Source organism: Anolis carolinensis, chromosome 1 (assembly GCF_035594765.1).
Source record: "Anolis carolinensis isolate JA03-04 chromosome 1, rAnoCar3.1.pri, whole genome shotgun sequence".
NCBI classification, from domain to species: domain Eukaryota; kingdom Metazoa; phylum Chordata; class Lepidosauria; order Squamata; family Dactyloidae; genus Anolis; species Anolis carolinensis.
The window spans coordinates 305,285,792-305,308,309 of NC_085841.1; the positions used below are offsets into that span (position 1 = coordinate 305,285,792).

The following is a 22,518-nucleotide window of genomic DNA, read 5'->3' on the forward strand; positions in this document are numbered from 1 at the left end:
TGGGAGAGACGGAGGGTTTCCCAATGAAATGACCGCAGCTTCCGTGCCTGGCAGGTAACTCCACGGCAAATACCTTCCCTCCCTCCCTCCCCCCCCCCTCCCTCCCCCCCCCCTCCGGAGCCTGGTCCCACCAATCAGCACCGTGCCCTGCATGCAATACAAGGGGGAGCCAACGTGGCTGAAATGGGAATGAAGCAAGGCAATGCGTTGGGAAGGGAAGGCAAGGCAAGGGGGAGAAGGAGCCGCGCGCGTGCAGCTCCTTGCACGTATGAATGCAGTGCGCTCCGTGATGCGGTCAATTACGTGTGGATGCATTTAAAGGGGGAAAATGGTGACTGACTGATGCCGATGTGGGTGCAGTGCAGGGGCAAAGCCGCGGAACACCCCGGGCACGTTTTATTTACCCCCACATGACCCCTGCCGTTGCCTTGCAAGAACACGGAAAGAGGTCATAGCCATGGGTAGGTTGGTGCTTTCAGGGGAAAGGAAGGAAAAGGATCCCCCACACACACATACACACACCATTTAAAAAAATCCCACCTTCCCGGCTCCCCGGGTGCAAGCAGGTCTCCCATCTCTTCCCGCCTTTTAACCCTTTAAGAGAGGAAAGGAAAGAAGGAACTGTACAGGTGCCGTTGTAAGCCGCCTTGAGTCCCCCTCAGGGTAGAGAAAGGCGGGATATAAATATGGTAAATAACATAATAAAATAATAATAACAATAAAACAGCAAGAAGCGCAAAACAAGACTGTCTTTCTCTCGGTCCTCGACTGATGTGGCCTGAGAGCTGCACTTGGGCGAGAGGCGGTCACCAGAGAGCTCCTCCCCTCTCGAAACCTGGTTGGTCCAGCTCCTCACGAAGCCCCGCCCCCTTTTCCTATATACTGCCCTCAACGCGCGCGAGGCGTAGCTCCGCCCCCTTCCCAAGAATGGCCCCGCCCCTTTCAATCCCTTCGCCTTCTCTTTCCTCTCCTTCCCCCTCCCGCGCGCGAGGCGTAGCCCCGCCCCCTTTCCAGAGGTAGCTCCGCCCCCTTTCACTCCCTCTCTCAATCCCTTCGCCTTCTCTTTTCTCTCTCCCCTCCCGCGTGCGAGGCGTAGGACCGCCCCTTTCCCAGGAGTAGCTCCGCCCCCTTTTCCCTCCAGCTTGTCTTTCCTCTCCTCCCCCCTCCTTCCCCCCTCCCCTACTCGCTGGCTCCTCCTCGCGCGCCTGGCTCTTCCCCCCTCCCCTCCTCGTCCTCGCGCGCGCCTTCTTCGCCTGCCTGCCTTCCTCCTCCTCCTCTTCCTCCTCCTCCTCTTCCCCCTCCCCCCGCGGCTCTCCCTCTCCCCCCCTCCCCACCCGCCTCCCTGTCAGTGCGGTGGCTGCGCTGGGAAACATGGCGTCGGAGGGGATGATTTTAACGAACCACGACCACCAAATCCGCGTGGGGGTCCTCACAGGTAACGGGGCTGAGGGCTCAGGGTTGTGGGAGGCTAAGAAAGCGCCGTCTTCGCCTTTCCCTTCGCCGGGTGAGGGAGAGCAGAGCGGTGTGGAGCCTCGGATACAGGGAAGGAAGGAAAGAAGGGAGAGCTGAGGCTCGGGCTCCCTCAAGGCTCGGCCTGGGCACTGAGGGAGGGAGGGAAGCAAGCAAGGAAAGAAGGAAGGAGGGAGGACTGAGGAGGGAAAGCGCCTCCGAGAGCGGTTTGGGCGCCTGCCGCATGCGGGCGGGAGCGCTGCTCAGTGCCGCAGCCTCCAGTTCGCAGCTCCCGCTGGGGACTGGCCCGTAAATAACCCGGGCGGAGGAAGGAAGGCAGGGAAGGGGAGGAGGATGGATGTGGGGGCGCCGGGCTCGCCTCGGGGGCCGCGCAGGGAAGGCTGTGCCAAAGCGGCGCTGCTCCTGCTCCGAGGCGGCGGTGACGGCAGGAGCTCCCTCTCGCCCCGCAGGTAAGGCTGTGCGGGGGATCCTGGGAGCTGTAGTTCCACAAGGCCTTGCAGCAGGCATGGGCCAACTCGGGCCCTCCCTCTAGGGGTTTTGCATTGCAACTCCCACCACGCTTAAGCGGCTGAGGGGGAAAAGGAAGGGGCCTGAGGCTGTTCAGCATGGTGGGAGTTGCAATGCAAAACCCCTGGAGGGAGGGCCCGAGTTGGCCCATGCCTGCCTTACAGAGTGGTGGTGCCTCTACACGCGACTATTTCTCCCAGGTTTCCATAGTATTTCCATAGCCTCGACACGCTACTGTTTTTCCCAGGTTTCCATAGGATTTACATATTTATTTATTTATTTATTATATATCTAATGTTTATTTATACCACGCTTTTTCTCTCCACAAGGAGCTCCAAAGTGAGTCCAGTACCTTGAAAATGAAACAGGTTCCCCTTGCCTAGAAATCCGCTAGTTCCCTCACCTCGTCTGCCAGCTGTCACCAGACTAGGATTCCATAGCCTAGTGATGCCCAGCTACATTCTTTCTACAGTGTGGATATGCAGTTTCAGTTAGAAGGCTTCCTTGCAAAATCCATGTTGCCAGTGTGCTTCCTAGGAGAAGGAAAGAGAAGATCATGGTCACAAACTAGGGGTTCATGTCCTGCCGTCATTCATGGGCCACGGAGGAGGAAGGAATGAGAGATTTGTGGTCATGCATGGCCTTGATGGTCTCAACACTCCTCTTTCTGCTGTCAAAGGCTTTCATGGCCGGAATCACTGAGTTGCTATGAGTTTTCAGGGCTGTATGGCCATGTTTCAGAAGCATTCTGTCCTGACGTTTCTCCCACATCTATGGCAGGCATCCTCAGATGTTGTGAGGCCTGTTGGAAACTTGGGAATGTGTGGTTTATATATCTGTGGAAAGTCCAGGTTGGAGAAAAGAACTCTTGTCTTCCCGAAACAGGTGTGAATGTTGGAATTGATCACCTTGAAGCATCCAGGCTTTGAATCTGCAAGGCCATTAAAGGTTAATCATGGTGATCAGTTGCAACATTCACACCTGCCTCAGACAAATGAAGAGTTCTTTCTCTCAACCTGGAATTTCCACAGATATATATACCCCACTTTTCCTAGTTTCCAACAGACCTCACACTTCTGAGGATGCCTGCCATAGATGTGGGTGAAACGTCAGGAAAGAATGATTCTGGAACATGGCCATACAGCCTGGAAAACTCACAGCAACCCACTCCTCTTTCTTGCAATGAGCCCAGTTTTCCCCAGAGCAAAAGAAGCTGCTGCTGCTCCCTGTGCTACTTTCCACCATGGAGGAGCCAGGAAGGGCCTCTGGTACCTTCTTTAGTGGGCTGCCCTAAGGGAGATGGTGGATGAGTGGCAGGAGACACTGGTGTCCCTTGCTGTGGCCTGTGGCTCTTCCCCTCATATCAGAGAAGGCTACAAAGCGCTGCAGCCTCCATTTGCCTTTCTTTTCTTCCATGCCAACACATTGTGGCTGCTTGGGTTGGGACTACTGCACCAGCCAGAGGTGGCAGGTCAGCTGATAAAAGAAGCAGCTGCCACTGTTGCCGGCATGAATGGCGAACCAAACAGAGAGGTGGCAGCAAAGAACATCTGCCGCTATGTCTCTCTTCTGTACTCCCTTGCAGTGATTGGGAGCCTACCGGACTCCATTCTCATAACTAGTGGCATGAGCAAACAGCGACACTGGCCACTCTTGGCCACTATATTTGGCTTTCTTCATCACCATCCATTTCCTTCCCTTCTGTGTGCAGCTGCCAGACCTTGTTTTTTTTTTAATTCCCCCCTCAAAGGAAGAGGGCCATAAGTTTGTCTTTCTGAATTGCCACTGTTTGGCTACTTGCGGTAAAAGGAAAAGGAGGTTGGCATCATGAAGGGCTGGTGGTGGCCTTTGGTACTCACGAGTAGATGTTTTGGAGCTTGTAGGTTTTAGCTTTTCCCTGAATGCATTGATTTTTGATGCCAGTCCTCCATTTGCTTGGAAAGTATCTTCCAGGGCATTGCTCAAACTCTGTAGTGAGTATTTAGTGTGAAGATTCTCTCCCCCACTTTCCATTTTCTAGGTGTCCTTATTGTAATATTGACTTTGTATAGAGTTGTATGCCTGGAAATGAAACTAAAGGTTTTGAATGATTGGGTGGTGTTCAGTAAAGAGAATGAAGGTGAATGGATATTGGAAAATCCTAAAGAGAGCTTTTTCATGCACATATTCATCTTCTTAAAGAAGACTTGAGAAGAACAGATTTCGTTCCAAAGAAAGGATTTTAGTCTATAGGAGGAGACTGGATAAAATAGCTGAATGAGGATTTGAATAGCAAGCTGAGACCTTATTTAGCTGTGTGGCATTAATCAAAATGCTTCCCTTTTAAAAGGCATGTTCTATATTCGTGTACTGCGTATTTGGCTGTCCCAGATTTTGGAGGAGCCTGTGGTCTGCCTATGAATGGCTGTTTGGAACCTTCCTCAGTCTGAATATGACAGAGGGAAATCCCAGCATCTGATGGTGCGCTGTTCTCTCCTCTTGGTACTAAAACTGCCAGCCCTTGGTTTTCATCATCATCAGCTACCAATGGAATAGCTTGGGCTTGGAATTTCCCCCCTGTTTTTTTCCCTTTTCTGAATTATACTGTGGCAGAGAATAATACTTGTGAAGCTGCTATTTAAAATAAATACAAATGTTAGTCATATTTCTACATACTGGACAACTGGATTGTTAAGTATACCAGATGTGGTTTGATGAGGTATGAAAACCGAAATGCTATAATTAATTTGTCTTCCTATCCACATACTGCATATATTTATATTCTAGGAGGTGAGTGATAACATTATAGAAATGATAAGGAAACAAAAGAAAGTGGCATTTTTTTGCTATACATGTTTTGTATTTCATTTTGAGGGTAAATATTAGTCTGTTAACATAATTTTGACTGTTATGGCTGAAACTAAAGAAAATAGAATTGATTGTTCAATAAGTCTTAACATTGTGTTTTACATTTGAATGTGGTAGTGATATCAAAACTAAGATCTTTCCTACTTGCAAATATAGTTTTAATCTTGTAGACATGCTAAGATCTTAAAAATAATAATTTTAAGGGATTTTTTTCTCACAAAGTGCTTAACTACTACCTCGATGCCATGATTTTGCAGTGAAGTATCAAGATATGAAAATGTACAGTTGCTGCAAGTAATAGGATTCATTCGTTATTTGTCTCATAATTTTAATTCCTGTTTATATGACAAAATCTTTAGAAAATGTCTGTTGTTTACCCTTAGTAGTTTTGAGTCATTTTAACTACCATAAGTATTCATGTGAAGATGTCTTGTAGAATCTCTTAATTAAACATGCCTTATAGGCATTTTGAAATAATCTGGGTTTTTAAAAAACTAATTGAAGTCGCATTGCTCATTTGGAAAATGTTTAGCCATCACTTTTTCCTGTAACATAGTAGGATTAATTGGAAGTTAGCTCATTAGTGTAGAATGCACTTTTGACTTCCTTTAATTGTTTCATATCATAAAAGTCATGTTAAAGGATTTTTGAACATGGATAAGAATTTTAATACACAGCAAGTAATGGTTCTATTGATTTGTCAGAGTTAAAAATAGTAAAGCCTTTTAAAAATACTAGTTGCAAGGTATATTACTACTCATATTTTAATACTGTTTGTGACTGATATCCAAGTTGTGTAATGAACACGTCAGTGTAATATATGTTGTCATGTGGCCAGCTTCAGTAGATTTTTAATTAAAAGTATGAAAATCTTTGCTCTCAATAGCTTGCAGCTTTCCTTATGTGAACATTTGAAGTACCCTTGATAGCACTGCATGTTGAGACATGTAAAGATAAAACATTTAAAATTATAATGTAATATAAACCTTACACTCTTGATTTCATGTTTATACATGCAATTAATTTACAATAAAATTTTAAAACCCTTAGTGAGTTCCCAAATGTCTCAGATTGGAGTTTTCTGGAGAGAAGTCCCATGTTTTGGGATATCTGACAAATCAAAACAGTATAGTTTATCATCAAGAATGCTTTGGTTTAATTTAGAGACTTCAACAAAACATGAAAAAGAGCTAATGTCTTGGAAATGTTTAAAGTATATTATAACATAATATCTAAGCTATGTTCAAGGAGCTCAGGAACTATTCCAAGCTTCCTCATTATAACATTTTGTGTATGTTATAAACAAAGCTACATTTTAACACTATTGGGGAAACAGACCATTTAAGAATGTTGCACATACAACATTGCTACATGCAGTAACAACTTGACTTGTGTGCCTAGTTGTTGTAACAGAAAACACAGTTGGAATAAAAGTTAATATGTCTCTCATCTGAGCGTTTAGTGTATAAAAATACTCTATTGTAATTTTCAGTTCTACTGTTCACTTCTGAACTGGCATTATACAACAAGTGATGATTCTGACAGCTGTGCTCCTTTTTGAATATTGATCTGTTTGAACTTCCAGGTAGGGTTTCAATACAGCGGCTCAGAGATATGTCTGGAAATAAATACAAAGAATCATTGCATTGTGAATTAGTTTTGATGAAGTAAAGAAGAGTTTGGAAACAAGAATTCCTATTCATCAGAGGGAATTCTGACTACTACATGTAAACTGCCATTGCATTAGGCTTACAGCATGACCACATACATGCTCCCTTAGAAATAAATTCCACTTACTTCAATTAAACACATTTCCTGACTTAACACGAATAATAATTTTAATTCTTACCCGCCTCTCCTCACAACCTTCATTAAATCTTACACATTCTCCTGTTATCAAACAATAATTCTTGTGCAATTATTCATTTTTCATCAACTCTGTAGACAACAGAGTTCCAGCTGTTTAAAAATCTTTTATCATGTACCTTGACTCCTATCAGTCACCATTTTTCTCATGACAATTACAATTAATGACACATCCTGTGTTTTCCAGTAAAAGACACCAACATGATTATCTTCATACCCAAGAGATCATTCTCTGGTATTCCAGGGCATTCTAGGATTAGCAGGAGAAAGTCATTGAGGGAAGGTAAATGTTTAGAGCTTGCCCTCATTTTATGAGGACTGAGATAGTGAATGAAGTGTTCTCTTTGACAGTAAGCTCTTTCAAGTCGACCCCAAGCTATCCACTTTTCTGATCCTTAAAACGGAAGAAGTCAGTTGTCTCACTTTGGTTTTCCTCCTCCTCACTCGATCTGTGCAAAATTTCTAGGATACCATGGGATTCCTCCTTAGCAGTGCTACGTTTCAGCACTTGCGTCTTTCCCACAAAGATATATCATTTTTGTAGGGCAGCAAAAATTATGTGTTGCCTGATTCTTTTCTAAGATCTGGCTGTATTTCATATCTGATTTTTTTTGGCCTTGACAGAGCAAAAACACTCTATTGGCTTGATGTCTGTTTGGTCTTATGTTCCTGTAGCTTTATTAAGCTACCTGTATTAGCACTATTCATTTTATCATGCATTTGTTATCTGCATTTTGCAAGATATGGTACATATTCCTCTATCTAAATAGAGTTTAGGGAGGGAGCTTGAAACACAGAGTAAAATACAGGTGGCAAGATGACATTTGACCATAGGCTCATAGTTATCTTAAAATTCCTTTTGGGGAAAAACCCTGGTAGTATGTTTTATGAGAAATTAAATGGCTTGGTATGTAGAATATTACATTTGACTAAAAACCTCATTGCTTCTGGAAATGTAGAGTTTTTGCCTTTCTGACTACTGTATATACTTATGTATCAGTTGGCTTTGGGGGCAGGTTTGGGGGGCAAAATTATGAATACATCAAGGTTTATTCCATGGACAGGGGAATGCACTAATGCCATCTCAAGGGGGCAGCCATCTTTAGTTGACACCATGCAAATAGGCCTGAGGTGACACCCTGGCAGAGAGAATAGAGTGGACTCAGTGCTGCTTTTAGGTTCTCCTGGGATAGGCTGAGGTCTTGCCTCTCACCATTCTACTCAGAGGAGGATGGTTCATATATATACAGTACGTGTGTGTGTGTTTTAAGATACAAGATACACACTGAACCACAGATAAGCCCGATTTCTGGTGGTTTATTTTTGACTAAAATTTCTGGACTTATACATGAGTATATAGGGGAGTTTTTAAGTTGATGACTTATTACAGGAGCATTCTGGTAGATGCTGTATATTTGACTGTATTTTAAAGCATATTAATCTTGCTCTGCTGGAAAATTTATCTACAGTGGCTTAAAGTTCCTTTGTGCTCATAGTGTAAACCAGGGTCTCTTAACCAGGGGTTTGTAAAACCCTCAGATTCCCGAAAAGTTCTATAAAACATGGTGATTGAAAAAACTATTTTTCTTTTCGGGATGGGTGGGTAGGATGGGGATTAGTTATTGATATAATTTTTAGGAAGAAGTTTGCTAAGACCTGAAAATTATTTCTATGGTTCCAGTATAAAAAGGTTGAGAAAGGCTAGTTTGAAGGCATATCATAAAAGGAATGCTTATGGCTGTTATTTCTGGCTGGGAAGAACAAAACAAACTCCTAGCATTTATTCTTTCTGTGACAAATATACCAGGTCAAGTTGTCTTGTTGCTCTCATCCTATCCCTATCCCCATGGTACTTGGGCCTTACTCTAGTGGATGAAGTTTCACAGACAGGTCAGAATGTGCCTTTGCCATCAGCTGTTTATGGAATGATGAGAGGCAGGGTGCTGGGGATAGGGTGAGTGGGATTTTGAGTGGGTTGTGTAGTTTTTAAGTGTAATTTTAAATGTATTTCAATATTTTTGTTCTAGATGTAATAGTTTATTTTTATATTCATATTTTAATGCATTTACTCTGTTTTAAGTATCATATCATGTTTGCTGTTAGCCACCTTGGATCCCTATATCAGGAGAAAGATGGGATAAAAATAAAGTAAATCCTAAAATAAATAAAAATAAATAATTGACAGAATCCCTCAAAAAAAGTCTCCAGATTAAGGAAGACAAATTTTGCCTGTTTTGTCTATGAATACAAAGATAAATAGTCCTCTGTAATATTCCACCCTTGTTCAATAGTCCTGAAGTATTGTGGAAGAATTATTCTGCAAAGATTGAAAAACAGCAACGCCAACTTGTATTTCTCAACAGAACAATCTGCTGGAACACATTTGGACATTTTAATAGCAGGAGAAAATGTGCAGTCTATTGTTTGATTGCTCTTTCTGATGTTGTATCTCCTTGCAAAAAAACCCAAGTTTTAATGGAAAATTTATGATTGAGTATTATTTTCATCCCTACTCCTGAGTAAACTTACAGCCATGGTTATATTAGGGAGATTGTTTCTATGCTTTGGCAGTGACGAAGAGGAAATAAGTAGGAATAAAAGTGCAGTTATCATAACAGTAGATAGGATGTAAAGTTATCTAGTAATTTATATTGAGGATAATGTTTTTTAACTAGTTCACAAATGGCTAGGTATTCAAGATGAACAATTTTGGGATGAACTGGAGGATGACGTCAAGCTAATTGTGACAACCCAGTGTAATTATGAAAAAGAATAAAAGGTTCTTTGTAGACAGGACAACAAACTGGTTTGTTAGATTCATTGAGAATGATGCACGTATGGTAAGATCGTCACAGCTGACTTTCACTTTTACGCATATATGTTCTGAAATGTTGGAGACAAAACAGTATAGAGATCTTCAAGTCATGGTAGATGACTCAATGTGCAGTAGCTAAATTTCCTGCTGGGTTGGAGAAGAGATTAGAAATCCACAGCACTTGGAATACTGTACAATTCTACTCAGTATGTTGCAGAGAATCTTGCAGAGCCTTAGGAACTTCAGACAATAGTCCCATCTACACTGACCATTTAATGCAGCTTCAAGTATCTTAAAAATGTTGTGAAAGTGTATTGCAGTGCAGTTTAAGTCCATTACTGTGACATAAGTTGAGGAAAAGTCTGAAATGAAGCCCTTAATTCATATCAGCACAATCTAACGTAAACCAGTTCGCATGGCAAATCAGATCAGCAGAATGTGAATTGCTATGTGGACTTCGAGAGCACTCCATTGATGTACATGTGGGCATTCCAGAGAGAGGAGTTGAAAAGAGACTGCAGCAGTTGGAAGCTAGCCTCTGCAGTGTGTGAAATTTCAGTCCAGGCCTCAAACCGTGGTTTCCAATCTGATCATTTGCACAGCAAAACCACTTTCTTCTATGCTAGTTTCAAACTGACCTAAGCGATCATTGTAGATGGGCCTTCAATCAGACTGGTCAAGGCATTAGAAAATGTTTATGGAGAAAAAAAAGAATGTTTCAGGCATTTTAGTTGAGAGCAAAGGGCACAGCATGATAGAGGTTTTGTTAACTTCTACCTTGATGTACAAAGTAGAAGAGATCTTTGTTTTGCTTAAAACATAAGCTCATAAACATTTTGTTGGATGTATGAGATGGAGAAACCCCTTTACTGCATATAGTACATAATTTTTGGATTTTTCTGCTTAAAATGTGAAAGTAGACACTAGAATTGAGATTTTTGAAGAGGTGATTATTCACATTCATGGAAAATTATTATTATTTGAAACACAACAAGATGAGTCCACAGCAGACACTCTGCTGGCAGTTGTACTGGATCACACACCAGACACTTCCCAAGTGTCTAGGGCTGTGTGATGTATCTGTGAATAATGCGTGCAGATCCCAGTAAGGTGGCCTTCTGCAGCTGGCAGATGGTAATTTTGTCAGCGCCGATTGTGTTCAAGTGCAGGCCAAGGTCTTTAGGCACTGCACCCAGTGTGCCGATCACCACTGGGATCACCTTGACTGGCTTGTGCCACAGTCTTTGCAATTCGATCTTTAAATCCTCATATTGTGCCAGCTTTTCTAGTTGTTTCTCCTCAATCCTGCCGTCACCTGGGATTGCAACATCAACAATCCATACTTTGTTTTTTAACACGATCATGAGGTCAGGAGTATTGTGCTCCAACACACTGTCTGAATTCGGAAGTCCCAGAGTAGCTTGACATGTTCATTCTCTGTAACCTTTTCCGGCTTGTGATCCCACCAGTTCTTTGTTGCAGGCAGATGGTATTTGTGGCACAAGTTCCAATGAATCATCTGAGCAACGGTGTGATGCCTCTGCTTGTAGTCAGTCTGTGCGATCTTTCTGCAGCAGCTGAGGATGTGATCTATTGTTTCATCTGCTTCCTTTCAGAGTCTACATTTCGGATCTGCCTGGCTCAATGATAGCTCTTGTATCATTGGTTTGGGAGGTGGGGAGTAGATATTTTCCTGATATAATCAGTGGAGATCATGATCCCTTCAGGATTTTTTGGATTATAAATTCCAGTAGTCCTGGCCAGCCTAACGAACAGTGAACTAACAGAGCTCCACATGTTGCCCATCCCTATTAGGCTTGAACAAATTTTTCGTTAGTTCGTTAAATTTGTTTAAAATTCGTTTCATAATTACTTTTGAATTGATATTGAACCATCTGCTCACTGCCTTACAAATATTACGAATTTGAATAATAAAAGTACCTTTTTTTGTTTGTTTCTGATGTCTTCGGATGTAGCTGTAGCCCCTCTGAGAGGAGAAGCCATGTTGGCATGCCTCTCAGCCAATCAGAGCGGAAGAGGGAGGGAGGGAGAGGCATGGCCATCGATCTGCTAGCATTTTAAAAATGCCATTGAGACGCGGCCCCGTAGAAGCCTTCCGCATTGCTCTCTTCCCTTCTCTCTCTCCCCTCCCTGCTTCTCTCTCTCTCTCTCTCTCTCTCAGAGAGAGAGAGAGAGAGAGAGAGAAGCAGGGAGGGAGGGAAGAGAAGAGAGAAGAGACATGCCTGCCTGCGCTTGGCCTTCTCTCCTCTGGAGCCGCGTGTTTGGTTTTGCTTCTTTCCAGACTTTCCAGCCACTGGCTTAAAGGGGAATACCAGAACCAGGCTTGCCTTCCTAAACGGAATCCTTAGAGCCAGAGGATATCCCTTTAAGAGATATCTCCACTGAGGAGATCTCCCGGAAAGGATTATGGCACCAGCTCAATTGCAACAGATTCAGTGCCATGTAATCATGTGAGCTGTAGTTTTACAAAGTCCCTAGCCTTCCCTGCAGAAGAGAGCCAGTACCATGCAAAACTACAACTCCCAGTTTTCTGTCAAATTGTTTTGGATTTCAACTCCTACAATTCCTAACTCCAGACATGGGCAAAGTTTGCCCTTGCCTGGTATAGAAGCATTCTATTCTTCTTCTCCAGACATGCCAACAGTATTAAGTGATAAAATCTTGGGCATTTTTTCCTTTAATGCTAAAAGTTCATAGGTTGTTCAGCAACAGCCTACTGGCTGGGTTGCTATGAGTTTTCCGGGCTCTATGGCCATGTGCCAGAAGCATTCTCTCCTGACGTTTCACCCACATCTGTGGCAGACATACTCAGAGGTTTTGACGTCTGTGCGAAGCTAGGCAAGTGGGGTTTATATATCTGTGGAAGGTCCAGGGTGAGAGAAAGAACTCTTGTCTGTGGGAGGCAAGTGTGAATGTTGCAATTGGTCACCTTGATTAGCATTGAATAGCCTTGCAGCTTCAAAGCCTGGCTGCTTCCTACCTGGGGGAATCCTTTGTTGGGAGGTATTAGCTGGCCCTGATTGTTTCCTGTCTGGAATTCCCATTTTCTGGGTGTTGTTCTTTTACTGTCCTGATTTTAGCTTTTCTGTAGCTAAAAATGCATATAAAATTGATTCTATAGGGAGGATAAATGATTGGATTTCAACTCCTACAACTTAGCTTTCTCTGCCAATAATGGTACCATACCAAACTAAAGCTCCCAAGATTCTGTAGCAGTGAGCCATCTTGGATATTGTAAGGGATTTATTATTATTATTATTATTATTATTATTATTATTATTATTATTATTATTATTAGACCTTGCTCCCAGGAAGGTGCCTTCGCTGTGGCTCCCAACTTATCTATCTACCTTTCCACATATTCTCCACATTGTGTGTATGTGTATGTATATTATATATACATGAGCCCCGATGGCGAAGTGTGTTAAAGCACTGAGCTGCTGAACTTGCAGACCGAAAGGTCCCAGGTTCAAATCCCGGGAGCAGAGTGAGTGCCCGCTTTTAGCTCCAGCTTCTGCCAACCTAGCAGCTTGAAAACATGCCAATGTGAGTAGATCAATAGGTACCGCTCTGGCGGGAAGGTAATGGCACTCCATGTAGTCATGCCGGCCACATGACCTTGGAGGTGTCTATGGACAACACTGGCTCTTGGGTTTAGAAATGGAGATGAGCACCAACCCCCAGAGTCAGACATGACAGAACTTAACGTCAAGGGATACCTATACCTTTACCTATATATATACACACACACACACACATATGCAGGGACTATATATATATATATATATATATATACAGTATATATCACACACACACCAATTTAACAAAGTTTCAGCCACAAAAACAAAGTTTCTGAAGTAGAACAATGACTTTCACAGTAAAGACAACCCAATTTAACAGGAAATAAGACTTTCAAACCAGGAACAGATTTCTGCAGTTATTAAAAAATGGTTTATTATAAAAGCTATGAAAATTCGCCAAAAATCAGAGGATAAGGGAAACGTTCCAAATTTTGGTGAGCTATCAGTGTTAAATGTGTTCTACCACTGTACCAAGTTTGAAGAAGATCACTCAAAAAATGAGGGCGGGAGAGTCCTGTAAAATCTCCCCTCGTGCTTTTTTTTTTGGCCACTACGCATGCGCGTCCACCATTAACGAATTACTTTTGAAACTAACGAATTTTCGTTAATTTCGAATTTTTTGGGGGGCAAAATTCGGAAATGACATCAGAAACGAAACGCTGGCGCCCCCTACTTTTGAAACGAGTTTCGAATCAATTTTTTCATGGATCGCTCAAGCCTAATCCCTATTCTATAAGGCTGGTACGGCTAATCATGACAAAAGTTCTTTTGACTGAGCCATCCATGTGATCGTTGTTTTTTTCTCTAACACTGTACTTCCTAGATTTGGAGAACCTAAAGATGGTAGTGCGCGTGCTGGTAACCTCAAGGCTGGACTTTTGCAATGTGATTTACATTGGGCTACCCTTGTACAAAGTTTGGAAACTCCAGTTGGTTCAAAATACAGTAGCCATATTGGTTACAGGAACATCCAAAAGTTAGCATATAACACCCTTATTAAAGTCACTCCACTGGCTGCCAAGTTTCTGGGAAAAGTACAAAGTGCTGGTTTTGACCTTTAAAGTCCTACATGCTTTGGGTCCAGGTTACCTACAGGATTGCCTTCTCCCATGCAATCTTCCCCAAACACTTAGGTCTTCTGGGTGGTGGCTACTCCAGCCAGCCAGAACCTGACAAGCCACTGTCACCCAGAAGATATTTTCATCAGCCACCCCAAGACTGTAGAATGAACTGCCAGAAGATCTCAGCTGTCAGAATTTGAGACACAAGTGAAGACCCATCTCTTGCAGAAAGCCTACCCAGCTAGTTTTAATCATGGATTTTAAACTCATGTCTTGTGTCCACTATATTTTAATCATTGTTTTGTGTATTTTAATATAGGTATTTTGTAGAAATACATTTTAATATGTTATTATTGTAATGATTATGTGTTTTAGCTATGTTGTAACCCACCACAAGGAGAGAGGGGTAAGAAATAAAATAATAATAATTATTATTATTTTTATTGTTGTTGTTGTTGTTAAATGCGTCTCAGGAATATTAGAATAGATGGCTTCATTCTTAGGCTGGCTTTGTCATTCCTTCCCAGTTTTCCTCCTAGCTTTTATGCAGAATGCACTTATAAGGATGAATATGTTTATTTAACATTTACCCAGAGCAGAATGAAACTCTGTTTTATGTAGGAATAATTGATTAACATCAAGATTCAGCATAATTCACTTAAAATATTTTATAAGTTCACAATTATATAAAATATTGTAGATATCAGTAAAATTATGAAGTTATACACCTTTATATTTATCAGTTTTACACATAAATTTGGTTATATTGCAACATAACTCAAGTTTACACTGGATCTGAAATGTGAACTACAAGGAGTCCCCAAGTTACGAACAAGATAGGTCCTGTATGTTTGTTCTTAAGTTGAATTTGTAAGTCGGAACAGGTACATTTTAAAAGTGTAACTCCAGATAGCTAACTAGCTAGATAGCTAGCTTTGGATAGCATAGGGAAGGGTTAACACCCCTGTGATGTTTGGTTTGCTTCCTGTTAACAAGATTTCACTTCACTTTCTGTCCCTGTGATAATTGGATTTTGGGGAAAAATGGCTTGTTGTGGAAACAAGGACTGGTGATAACCTTGAGATACCTTTCCCCGTGATAACTCTCTTCTGAGGGGTAGATTTCTCTCACTTCCTGTTGTCTCACCTCCACTTGTGACTATGAGTCGTTTGTAAGTCGAATGTTTTTAATGCTGGGACTGCCTGTACTACTCTAGGCAATCAGTCATGGGCTAGTTGTTCCAGGTGTACATTGTTCAGTGCACTGAGAATAAAGATTGAAATGTACAGGTAATAGTTACAGTTTCATTAATTTGTCATTACTGAATGTTTGATGCCAAAGCAGCGCACGTTGCATAGCCCTTAGTAATTGTGAAGTGCTAGATTTAATTGCTTCCTCTGATATATCAACCCTACAGTAGATATGGTTATTTTTCTGATGTTCTTGAACTTTACAGTAGAACATTAGCTTTACAATATTTTAATATAATATTGGTCTATTTTCTATTTCTATTTCCTCCCAGAATGGGAACTTAAGAAAACTTACAAGATCAGATAACTAAGATAAAAATATAAAATATCATCATTGTTATAATGTAATGAAACTAAATATATTTAAAAAGCAGTTAAAGTAAATAGTATAAAACACCTGGTTTTTTTTAAAAAAGAAGTAATAAGTCCTATACAATACCCATCAGTCACAACTCCTTTTCTTAAAGCAGCCAGTTAGTTGCTAAAACATTGTCAGAATAAATACATATTTGCTACTGACAGCAGGACAACAGAGAAAGGGCTAAATTTCATTGAAAAGCAGTTCCTAATTGTCCTCGGATCCATATTTATTTACTTTATTTATGTCCTGCCTTTCTCCCTGTGGGGACTCAAGGCAGATAACAATGGCACACTTTGGTGTACTCTGTGGGTTTGGTTATAATACAATTAAAATATAATAAATTCAATTAAAATACATTTTAAAACTCACAACCTCCCCCCCCCCCCCATTCCACCATAGAGTTGGATATATGAGAAAATACAGTCCTTCATATAGCTTGGATTCCAAGTTATGTAAGGTTTTATAGGACTAATTGTTCACTGCAGCTGACCAATAGTAAAAAGAACTAATAAGGAGGTTCTGTGTTTCATGTAACTATAAGGAAGGATGACACAATATATAATTAACCCGGTGGCGCAGTGGGTTAAACCACTGAGCTTTTGAACTTGCTGATCGAAAGGTCGGCAGTTTGAATCCGTGGAGCAGGGTGAGCTCCTGCTGTTAGCCCCAGCTTCTACCAACCTAGCAGTTCGAAAACATGCAAATGTGAGTAGATCAATAGGTACTGCTCCAGCGGCAAGGTAATGGCATTCCATACAGTCATACTGGCCATATGGCCTTGGAGGTGTCTACGGACAAGGCTGGCTCTTCAGTTTAGAATGGAGATGAGCACCAACCCCCAGAGTCAGACATGACTAGACTTAATGTTAGGGGAAAACCTTTACCATTTTATACACACACACACACACACACACACACACACACACACACACAAATAATTAAATCCAGACTTGTTCAGGTGTAGATTATACTATGAAAAAAATATTTTCACTATCTTTAAGATTGATTTATTCCATTAGGTCTATTCTAAGTGGAACTAACTTTGGATGCAACATGTAATTGTTGTCTGGTTTGCAGAAATAATATGGTTTAATTTCTTGGTCTCCTGATTTCTACATTTGAACAAATGCTTTCCCATAAAACCATACAGAATTTGGACTAAACCACATTAATGAAGTATCCAGATATGCAGGTTTCATGTGGGCACCATATGTATGATGGAATAGACCAAGGGTCCCCAAACTAAGGCCCGGGGGCCGGATGCGGCCCTCCAAGGTCATTTACCTGGCCCCCGCCCTCGGTTTTATAATATAATATATTGTATATACATATAATATTGATAATATTATAATGTGATACAATATAACACTAATAATAATACCATATAATAATATCAATTATATATTCTATATTACATATAATATTACTAATAATATTACAGTATAGTGGTATAGTTCAATATAGCAATATATAATGCTAATATTGTGCTATGCTAATAATATAATATATTGTATGTACATATAATTTTTAAGCCACTCTGAGTCCCCTTTGGGGTGAGAAGGGTATGATGCAAATGTAGTAAATAAATGCAGTAAATAAATAAATAAATAATAAATAAATAAATTTTAGGCTTAGGCTCGCCCAAAGTCTGAAATGACTTGAAGACACACAACAACAACAACAACAACAACAACAACAACAACAACAATCCTAATTAACTTGACTATCTCATTGGCCAGAAGCAAGACCACACTTCCCATTGAAATCCTGATAAATGTATGTTGGTTAAAATTGTTTTTATTTTTAAATAATGTATTGTTCTTTCATTGTTCTTGTTGTTGTTGTTGTTGTTGTTGTTGCACTACAAATAAGACATGTGCAGTGTGCATCGGAATTTGTTTGTATTTTTTTTTTCAAATGATAATCCGGCCCCTCAACAGTCTGAAGGATTGTGGACCGGCCCTCGGTCTAAAAAGTTTGAGGACCCCTGGAATAGACCATGTAGATTGCTTTTATACTATGCCAATATACTACATAGTGTCTATTGTGGGAATTCATTGAAATATTGTAACAACGTAATGCATGTTGATTTCAACCAAGTAAATCATAATATTCCTTGTAATATCCTTATTAACAAAAAGGTAAAATGTGGTCAGAATGTTCTTCCTGTTAGAATCAGCTCCTCTTAGTATATTACTCATTCCTCTATTTCAGTCTGGGAGGAGCTTTTAAATGGAGCCTTGCAGAATTCTGTGCCCTGGGCTGTCCTACCCCATAACAGGTTTGCTTTAGGATTCCCATTAATCAGAAATGACTTGAAGGCACTCAACACCTTTTGTTAGGTGTCATATCTGTCTATCCAAGATGTTTGTGTGGTTTATTTTTATTTATTTTATTTATACCCCTTTTTTTCTCCCTGAGGGTGATTTACAACCATATACTTGGATCAATTTAAAACAAAGCAAACACAAAATTTAAAAAAAAACAATTAAATAGTACTGTGAGTGAGGTTAATATGCAGTTAATATATAATAAATACTATTAAAATGCATTTTAAAACATACAATACCTCCCTAAATCCTACCCTTTGTAATTTCTACAGAGGGTTAAGTTAATAGAAATGATTTGCACACGAAGAAAATATTACAGGTCTTTATTGATGGAAAAAAATATTTCTATTCAGGCTAAAAATAACATATATGTGGCATGTATACTGTACATAGTCCTTTGCAGATTTCAGCCGTCCTTTCCTGTACCAATCTTTGTGGGTCTCAGATGTTCCTTACAGTATTTATCTAGGCAACAAGTTAGAAATTACATATTGGGATGGGATCCCTATCATGTCCAGTCAAGTGTATATGCTTGTGTGCTTATGAGCTACTACTTGTCAGACGGCCTGTAATAGGAATTGGTTTCTAGTAACCAGGAACATAAACATTTAATTAATCAAGTAATTAATTTAAATATTTCTGAATGGGTCAAAGTGTCAGTGAATATGAATGTAGGAAACAATTGGTCATGAATTGGTTGGGAAAGGATTTTTAAAAAAATGTGCAACTGTAACCTTCCCTCCTAAGGTCAAAGCAGGTCTTTTTACTGTAATACAGTGGTACAAAGACTATGATGAATATAGGGATACTGATCTCCTTGATAATCTTTACTTGCATAAATAAAGAGATTAATACATTCTGCTTCATTAATCTCAATTTTTCTTTAAAATTTGACCAGCAGTTTAAAAAACAGCTATGATTGAATGCTTAAACCAAAATAAATCAATATTTCAATAACCTGTTTTCATTTGTATAAATAAATAAATGTATAAATAAAACATTTTTATTTGAAAGCAGTCTAGAAATATGAGAGGAATGCAAAACAAATCAGTGTTCTACTAATATTTTCTAGCAATTATGCATTTTTGTAACTTCAGATTCTGAAATCATATGTATTTTATAAGGTAATTCCCAAGGCCCCACTCTTTAGATTATCTCTTTTGTGTTTATTGTTTGATACATCAGAGTAAAAAAGAAGATATTACTCCCTTTCACTTATTTCTGCCACAATTGAAGTTTGCATTTTATTGTGCTTCCTATAATCTTTTAAAAAGTGGTAGCATCTATGTATTTGATGCAAAAAGGAAAAGTACATCTGATGAGTGATGCACACCTTTATTGTTCATTCAACTAACACTGACTAATTTGTGATAACAAATTTAATCAGATTATATACAAGGGAACATTGTAGAGGTTCTATGAATATAATATATTAGAGAAAATTTAGCATTTTTCACTGATGTTTAGTGGTAAGTAAAAGCTGTCTTATGCTTCTTGTATTTGTACTGAATGTGGATAATATATGAATGTAATTGGTTAGAAAGAAATGATTTCAGAATCTTAAAGTAATTAATCACTTGACAGCTCTCTGTGTGGTAAATAGTCTTATCTTTCAGTATTGAAATTGCCTCACAAAGTAGATTAATCAATGAATATGAAAAGTTTCTCATATTTTTCAAGTCCTAAATTGATCTTGCCTGATTCTTAGCACTTTATCCCACTCTATTACCAATGGTTGCTCAAACCTGCCCCTCCCTTACAACCTGAATAGTCCCACTTTTGGCCTGCAGTTGATATATTGTGTGTTCATTTTAAGTTGTTTTAAATAATTGTTGTTATGTATTTTAATTCTGTATTTTGTTATGTTTAAATTGTATATTAAATTGTTGTGCTTAGGGCTTTGTCCCCATGTGAGCCGCCCCGAGTCCCTTCGGGGAGATGGAGGTGGATTATAAGAAATAAATTATTATTATTATTATTATTATTATTATTATTATTATTAAATCCCTTTAGCTGCTTAGCTTTGTCATTTGTTTTATTTGGCATAGGGAGTAGTTTGCTGTGTAAAACAGTGGTGTCGTTACATTTATTTGAAGTTAATGATTTCACCATGAATGCTCATCGTTGGTTTTAGAAATCATCTTTCTAATATGCACATTTCTGCGTGTATGCAGTGTTTTCTAATAGACACTTTTGTAAGGGATTTCCTGTATTATAACACCATTTTGCATATTTTAACTTGCATATACACTTGTCCATATTCTTGCACCAATGTAAAAAAAAAAAAGAACAAAAATAATTATTAAGAACCAGCATGGGTTTCTCAAAAGCAAGTCATGCCAGACCAAACTTAATCCTTTGTTTGATAATAGATCAAAGGAATGCTGAAGATATAATACATCTTGATTTCAGTCAGATTTTTGATAGTTGACCCCATGATATTCTTGCAGACAAGATGGTGAACTGTGGCTAAACAGTGTTGCAGTTAAATGGATCTGTAATAGGCTGACAGACTGAACTCTGAGAGTGCTTACTAATGGTTGTTCTCCATCATGAATAGAATTGACTAGTGTATTGCTTTAGGATTATGTTCTCAGTCTGGTGTTCTTTTAACATCTTTATAAATTCTTAGATGATGGAATAGACCCTCAACTCTGGAACCTAGGGAAACCAGAATGCCATCTACCCTGTTAGGGGTCTGGTGTTGTCTAAAAACAAAAGATTCTGATGATAGTGAAGTAATGGTGAAAGAAAATACCACACAAACCAACCATTCTCTCAAGTGTTGTCTGTATAGAAAATATTGATAAACACTCAGAATAACAGGCAGTATCCTACTCTAGCAAAACACAAGTATTGTTGTCATTGGGGATGTACTTTGACAACATCAAGGGATTCGTTTACAGGTCTGCTTCAGCATCCAGGGAGCTGCACTGTTTGCCTGAAGCCTGCATTAAAGATATACTTGAAAGATTGCCAAAGCTTATTAAACCACTGGCTGCCAATCCATGCTTCCTATCCAGGTGAGCACTGGTATGTTGTGACCAAACCAAACAAAACCAAGGAAATTACATACTATAGACCTCTGGTGTCAAGGTTGAATGGATTAACAATTTAGCTGTTCTTCTAAGATTCGCAAAAAGAAGAGCAATTTTCCAGTGATAAAAAGTAATACGTGCACTTGGTACAAACAGATGGAATTGAATCCCTGCATCATGAGATGTGGTTTCGAATTGATGTGCATCTAGAAGAAGCTGGGCTGCATATATGAACTAAAATAACATGAGTAATAGTTAACATATTCAGGGGTTGCATTTTGGTTGGCCAATACAGCTATCACTCTTTTGTGGAATTTATTTTATTTTCATGAGTAACACTTTCCTTCCTATATTGCTAAGTAGTTTCCTTATTAAGAGTAATGATAGTCTGGTCAGAATATAGAGTGCAAGGAGAGGTGTGCTTTTCATAGATTTTTAAAAATAAAATCTAAATTTTATGCACCAAACTGAATTCTGACTGAAGTGTGCATAAATTTGTATTAGCAAGGACCCTTGTATTTTACTCTTTATACAATGCTTTGAAGTATTTCGGTCATTTAGTAATGATTGAATAATGATAGAGAGTCTTCATGTGCTAGTCATTGAGAATAGGAGAGAACTGTGTAACACAGCCAGGTCTTTCCACTCCTTCAGTAGAAATCCTGCTTGACATCCATTCTGGATTTTCAGATTTACAAAAGAGAGAAGATATGATGGATTAAACTATATGCAGAATATTTTTGGATGAAAGTGTGTAAACGTCAAACTGCATTTGAGGCAGAAGACTTTGACATGGTAGATTTCTTAAAGAAAATATAGCTGCCTATTTCACATGAGTAGTCACATCCCAAACATACATTATCTGAATTTAATCCTGCTGGCTGTTATAAAGTTAACTTTTGATGGGAATATGGTTAAAATTCCAATGCTATTTCAATTCCTGGTTTATAGTTCATTGTCATTTTCAGTTGTTGCTAGAAATAGATGTTGGAACAGTTATTTTGGGACTACAATTCCTGGATTCCCTCAGCCATCATGGCCATTGGCTTATTCTGGAAGTCATAGTTCAAAACACTAACTTTTCTTAGCTCTGCGTAAAAGTGTATATTTGCAGACTTATAGATGGTTAAAAAAAACCTACTTTCGTTGTCCAGAAGGTCAGAAATACTTCCAGATAGACTGAAGTCAGGCTCCAGCATATTTAAAGCATAGTAAATATGTACCCAAATTCTGTTACTTATTTGGGTATTATTATCCCTAGGGACATATCTTTGATTAATTATGATATAAGAAAGCATAATATAAAAAGGTAATATCATATAAATATAATAATATAATATAAATGGCCAGAATCACAGGGTTGTTGTGTGT

The 22,518-nt window shown here is 39.6% G+C and overlaps 1 protein-coding gene across 30 annotated transcripts in view; it reads left to right on the forward strand.

Annotated features, from left to right (window-relative positions):
• Positions 1 to 1,178: 1,178 nt before the first annotated feature.
• Positions 1,179 to 22,518, forward strand: part of gphn (gephyrin) — a 334,022-nt gene continuing 312,682 nt past the window's right edge. For 3 of the 30 annotated variants that reach the window (XM_062968005.1, XM_062968006.1, XM_062968027.1), the window contains exon 1: positions 1,697 to 1,919. In XM_062968005.1, coding sequence (XP_062824075.1) covers positions 1,808 to 1,919 — 112 coding nt within the window. In that variant the 5' untranslated portion in view covers positions 1,697 to 1,807. Of the gene's footprint in view, positions 1,436 to 1,693; positions 1,920 to 22,518 lie in introns of those variants that run through there. The other 27 variants (XM_016995983.2, XM_062968030.1, XM_003224865.4 and 24 more) reach the window with 21 other exon arrangements.